At 62.2% G+C, this 5,957-nt stretch overlaps 1 protein-coding gene across 1 annotated transcript; it reads right to left on the minus strand.

Annotated features, from left to right (window-relative positions):
- Nucleotides 1–4,557: 4,557 nt before the first annotated feature.
- On the minus strand, nucleotides 4,558–5,543 carry LOC106001823 (keratin-associated protein 5-4-like). The gene is made up of 2 exons (XM_013036789.1): nucleotides 5,326–5,543; nucleotides 4,558–5,167 (listed from the first exon to the last, which is right to left on the minus strand). The coding sequence occupies exons 1-2, from the start codon at nucleotides 5,541–5,543 to the stop codon at nucleotides 4,558–4,560; spliced, it is 828 nt and encodes a 275-aa protein (XP_012892243.1).
- Between the last annotated feature and the right edge of the window lie 414 nt (nucleotides 5,544–5,957).

Below are 5,957 nucleotides of genomic sequence, written 5' to 3' on the forward strand. Positions count from 1 at the left end.
CCCTGCACCTCTGTGGGGGTCCCCTCCCCAGCGGCAGGCAGGACTCACCTCTCTGTCACTCCTGAAAATCTTCCCTGGGAAAGTCCCCTCCCTTTGGCGCACAGGGTCCCCTCCCTGTTGAGTACTGATGGGGGCAGAGATGGTGTCTGGCCCTCCTGCACCCCAGGACAGCAGCTGTCACCAGCCCCACAGCCGTCATGTGAGCAGATTAGATCTGAGCCGGATCTGAGCCTCTCTGTCTCTGGAGGAGAGGCCAAGGCTGCAGGGGACAGGGCTGTGCAGGAGGGTGCCACACAGTGGCCTCAGTCCTCGAGGGCCTCTGGGGCCCCAGCGATGCATGACAGAACCGTAGGACACAGAGCTGCACACCCCGCAGCCACCTGGGGGATCCTTCTAGACACAGGCGATTATTGGTTCAAGGTTGTCCCAGAAGCTTCTGTGGTGGGAAGCAGATCCTCTGCCACTGAGGGCAGGGCCCTGTCTGACCTCACTGGGCTGGGGTGGGTCAGCAGAGGCAGGGCAGGGGGAGCAGGAAGCTCAGAAGCTCGGGTCTCAGCCCAGAGGAGCCTGTGGATGGAGAGAAGACCCGGACTGTGAAGGTAACTGAACAAATCGCGTTGTGCCAGGGGGGGTGTGAACTCACGCCTTCCTGCTCTTGCTGGGCTTTGTTTTTGTCCCAGGTCCATTGGTCGGTGCTCCACTGCTTGAGCCACAGCCCCATTTCTGACCTGGTGGTGGTGAATTGGAGATCAGGGTCTTGAGGATTTTTTTCTTGGAACCATGACCTCAGCCTCCCGAGTAGATGGGATTACAGGTGTGCCCTGCAGGCACCTGGCTGATGAACGCATTTTTCCATGCAGTCTGGGGAGTGTGGCAGCATGGCGGCCATCGGGCCTGGGTAAAGGGCTCAGCAGGGTATTGGGCATCTGCACTCTTGGTGGAGGAGCTGGAAGGCAGGAGCCAGCCTCTGCTCCCTAGGGGTCCTGGGCTAGCTGCGGGGCCTGGTGGACACCTCCCCTGTCCTTCATCTTCACAGGGGCACCCAGCCACATGGCAGGACTCGCCGCCACGCTACCCTGGGCAGCACACTGGGCCAGCCTCAGGGAGACCCCCACCTGGGAGCTGGACTGGAGCAATGGGACCGAGAGCCCCAGCTGGACGGGGGCGGACGTGCCCCCCAGGCAGGAGTGGCCGGCGTTCGGGCCGGCGGTCCTGCTGCTCACGGTGTTGGTAGCCCTCCTTGGAGCAGCAGTCAATGGCGTGTTCTGTTGTCTTCTCTGCCTCTGGGTGGGGAGCAGCCCCTATGGCGCCTACATCCTCAGCCTGACCGCCGCCGAGGTCCTGGACCTCACCTGCATTGCCGGGACACAGCTAGAGAACCTCCTCTGGGGGCCCGGCCCGGCCACCTCGCCCGTGTCCGCCATTCTCCAGGAAGTCTCCTCTTTTGCCAGCACAGTGGAGCTCTGCGTCCTGACTGCCATGACCATGCAGTGTGCCCTGGGCACCCTCCGGCCGGTCCAGTGCCGCCCCTGCTCCCCATACACCTCGGCCGTGGTCAGCTTGCTCAGCTGGGCCCTGGCGCTGGGTTTGCATGCAGCCATGGAGGCCTGTGGCTCCCGGGCACAGGGCCCTGGGTGTGTCTGGCTGCTCAGCGGGTTTGTGCTGTTTCAGCTGGCCACAGCCCTGGTGATGTGCATGTTCAGCCTGGCCCTAGTTGTCCACTGCCTGTGCGGCCTGCGGCGGTGCCCGCTCAGCAGGGTCCCCCGGGACACCTGCGTCACGGCCATCTCTGTCCTCCTCTGGGGTCTGCCTCTGGTGCTCATCCTGTGCCTACTGCAGAGGGAGCCTCTGGACCAGGCCTTGGACCTCCTGAGACTGACGTTTTGTGTGGTCAGCGTGGGGCACCCCATGGCCTTCTACCTGGCTGGGTGTCTCTTGGGCAGGAGACGGCCAGAGTCCCTGAGGAGGTCACTGCGGAGGGCACTCATGAGCGAGGCCACCCAGGGGTGGGTGGGACCGGGGCAGGTCTGAGCATGAGGAGATCACCCCAACCGCCCTGGGCAGGGGCCTGGGTAGGGTCAGGCCCTCTGTCACTTGAGTGCTGCCTGGCTCCTGCTGGGCTGGGTGGCAGGGCGGACACATCCTCCCGGTATCCCTCTCAGTCTCAGTTTTCCCTCTGTCCAAGCCCAGGAAGATGGTGGAACCCCAGCATCGTCATCAAGTTGTTCTTGGAGTTGTTGTCCACAATAACAGGCAGCCCTCAGAGAAGCGACAGGCCGTGGCTGCCGCTCTCCCTGGGGACAGACACTAACCCTCCCGACCTCTTATCCCCACACCCAGCTCTGCAGCTCTCCACCTCATTAGTTCAGTCTTCAGGCTTTGGTGTCACCCACAAACTCGAGGATGGCTTCAGCTCCCCAAATTGTCACCAGGAGCGCCTGTGACCCCAGCTCCCTCTCTCCCTCTTGGGATCAGACGCCCTCTGCCTGACCCTGGCAGGGCCGACTCCGCTGGGACTGCCAGGGCCCTGGGTGGCGATCCTCCCCTCCAGGTGTCTCCCTCACCCTGTGGACGTGGTCACCCCTTTCCTGTGGCCCCGTCTGTTTCCTTCATGAGCTCACCACCATGCCTTATTGACTTCCGGTTTATGGTGTGTGTGTGTGACTGGTTTATCATAGTTGTCTTCCATCATGAGTGGGGGGCCTCCTCATTTGTCCCCTGCTCTAGGGCCAGCCCCCCCCCACCCCCACACTGTAAATCTTGATTCTGAGCAAAGGCCACTGGAAGGGGCTGGGAGCTGCGGGAGGCAGGGCTGAGCGGGAGGCCCTGGGCCTCTGGGGTGTGGGTGTGCGGGTAAAGGGGCTGTGGGGCTGTGTCCTTCTCTTGCTCACTTGTGCTTCCTGGCCAGGAGGCAGGCAGTTTTGCACTACTGCTTCCACATGAGCTCAAAGCCGCGGGTCCTCTGCTCCAGGGATGGACTGAACCTTTCTTGTTGGTGATCCCATTGTCTCAAGGGCTTTGTCTCAGCCATGGGTCACAACCTGGGACTGGACCCAGAGGGGCTCAGGCCACAGCCGCAGGGTCTGTGCAGACGCTGCCTTCCGGGATTGGCTCAGCTCGCGCCTGAGACCCATGTCTCCTGCGGCACGAGGCCCAGTGGGCTGAGGCACCAAGGACCGAAGGAGAAGCTGTGGGAGCTGAGCCTGCGCTGAGCAGGGCCGGCACAGAGCAGGAGCAGGCTCGGCGGGCAGCCCGGCCCGCATGCTCGGTTGACAGCACCAGGGTAGAGACTTCCAGAAACATCCTGCTGAGAAGAAAGCAAGACATTTTGTCCAGGACGTCACCCCAAGGCAACCAAAATTGGGGGAAGTGCTCTATGAGAAAATGTGTACTTTTAATACTCCACTTGGCATGCCAGCAAGAATTCAGACGAGGCGAAAGTTCAGAGGACAGCTACCCTATCATGCAAGGAGCACCCAACTTCCAACCAGGCCTGGGGGGTGAGAGATGGGGCGGCGGCCACCCTCCTCGTCGTCTCTGCCGGTCCACAGTCCTGACTGCAGAGTGGCGGGTCGTGAGGACATGGGGTCTCCTGTGTGAGGGTCAGGGTGCTTGCTAGCCTGTGAGAACGGCCAGCACGCGGAGGGGTGCTGGACGCAGCCCACTGCACAGGCCAGTCACAGGACGGGACCCCAGGCGCTGATGTGAGCCCAGGGTGCTGTGCCCACTCGGCTGGGTTGGCCCTGCTCCTTTGCCCAAACTTGGGCAGAAGACGCCTCACTTGGAGGCAGCTGGGGGGCTGCGGTGAGCAGGCTGGCCGGGCCTGCAGGTCCCCCTCAAGAGCTGCCCCAACCCGAGGCTGACCTGCATGCCCCTCCCCCAGGCTGACCTGCATGCCCCTCCCCCAGGCTGACCCTGCAAGACCCTCCCCCAGGCTGACCCTGCATGCCCCTCCCCCAGGCTGACCCTGCATGCCCCTCCCCCAGGCTGACCCCTGCATGTCCCATCCAGGCTGCCTCATTGACAACGAATTTGCTCACCATTCTGACACAGAACCAAGTTGGTAGCACAGAAGCAAGGTTGTGTTTACAGTGTGAGAAAATGATTTTATTGAAAGGAAATATTGCTTTGGACAGACAGTCGCAGACCCGCAGGAAGGCAGGGTGGGCCAGGCGCTCTGGGGTTTGCAGAGAAGCTGGGATGAGGGCCGAGCGTTTCTTCACTTGCTACCTCAGGCCCGGCCCAGCCCTGCTGAGGACCAGCTCCTGGTGGGTGGGAAAGAGCCAGGAAGGCCAGAGGGCATGGGTCTCCGGAGGGCTGTGGTTAGAATATGCGGCTCTTCTGAGAAGAGCGTGGCAAGGCCAAGAAGAGCCAGGCCCATGGGCACCAGTGGTGCCCTCAGGCAGGAGAGGGAGGGCAGGAGAGAGCTGCAGGCAGAAATACGCCAGGAACGGTGGGCCAGGGACCTTCCCAGGGAGTAGTCCAGGGTGACTTACCTAGAGACTCGACTCTGTCATTTCAGACCTTGCACTGGCAACACACGGGGGCACAGCGGGGTTAGCAACAGCAGGACTCACAGCAGCAGGGCTTGCAACAGCAGGACTCACAGCAGCAGGGTTTGCAACAGCCGGACTGACAGCAGCAGGGTTTGCAACAGCTGGACTGACAGCAGCAGGGCTTGCAACAGCTGGACTGGCAGCAGCAGGGCTTGCAACAGCTGGACTGACAGCAGCAGGGTTTGCAACAGCTGGACTGGCAGCAGCAGGGCTTGCAACAGCCGGACTGACAGCAGCAGGGCTTGCAACAGCTGGACTGACAGCAGCAGGGTTTGCAACAGCCGGACTCACAGCAGCAGGGCTTGCAACAGCTGGACTGACAGCAGCAGGGTTTGCAGCAGCAGGACTGGCAGCAGCAGGGCTTGCAACAGCTGGACTCACAGCAGCAGGGCTTGCAACAGCAGGACTCACAGCAGCAGGGCTTGCAACAGCAGGACTCACAGCAGCAGGGCTTGCAACAGCTGGACTGGCAGCAGCAGGGTTTGCAACAGCCGGACTGACAGCAGCAGGGTTTGCAACAGCTGGACTTGCAGCCCCCACAGGAGCCACAGCCTCCCTTGCAGCCCCCGCAGGAGCCACAGCCCCCTTTGCAGCCCCCGCAGGAGCCACAGCTGGAGCAGGAGCAGGAGCAGGCTGGCACACAGCAGCTCATGGTTGTGGTGGTGGAGGGTGAAGGAGGTGAGAGGAGCAGGTAGAGAGAGAGGTTTGTGGTGTGGGGCCTCCTGGCCTGGCCTTTATGTCCCTGTGGGGTCAGGTGTGGACTGGGCACGAGGTCACTTCCTGGTCCTGCCATGTGGTCACTTCCTGGTCCTGCCATGTGGTCGCTTCCTGGTCCTGGCACACAGTCTCTTCCTGGTTCTGGCACGGGGGCACTTTCTGGTTCTGGCACGCAGGCACTTCCTCCTGTGTGGAGCTGTTTCCTGGCGGCCGCCTGCGGTCTGTTTTGCTCTTCTGGTTCTCTGCGGACCCTGTGATCTGGTCAGGCATCTTGGCGCTCCCTGTCCCCCTGGCTCAGCCCGCGGGTCCTCATTACCTTGCACACTGCCCACCTGCCTCACGCTGACCCCGACACTGACAATGGACGCTCCAGTCCTGGCTGCTTTCCATCGGTGGCTTTGGGTCTTCAGTTCTTTATTTTGATGTCTGATTTGGGGCTTGGTTACATGAGGAGGATTGAGGCCCGGGATCTGAGGTCCCAGTGTGCCTGGCTGTGACTCTCTGCTGGTGTGCAAGGAGCTTCTCTGAAGACATGATGGAGCCGGGGTTGGAGGCTGGGCGCACGCGCTGCGCGGACCCCTGTGAGGGCGGCGGAAGCAGTGTGGGCTCCACGGGGCACACGGGACAGTGAGGGCCCCACATGGAACTGGGACCGAAGATTTCTCGCTGCTCCTGGGGATTGCA

The sequence above is a fragment of the Dipodomys ordii genome, unplaced genomic scaffold, assembly GCF_000151885.1.
Source record: "Dipodomys ordii isolate 6190 unplaced genomic scaffold, Dord_2.0 Scaffold456, whole genome shotgun sequence".
Taxonomy (NCBI): domain Eukaryota; kingdom Metazoa; phylum Chordata; class Mammalia; order Rodentia; family Heteromyidae; genus Dipodomys; species Dipodomys ordii.

Bases quoted from the DNA above. Each gene is read 5' to 3' on its own strand.
- LOC106001823 (XM_013036789.1), bottom strand. From the start codon at position 5,543: ATGCCTGACCAGATCACAGGGTCCGCAGAGAACCAGAAGAGCAAAACA. The intron at 5,168-5,325 runs GTGCCCAGTCCA...CTCCTGCTCCAG, and splicing joins CAGGACCAGGAAGTGACCTC to CTGTGGCTCCTGCGGGGGCT.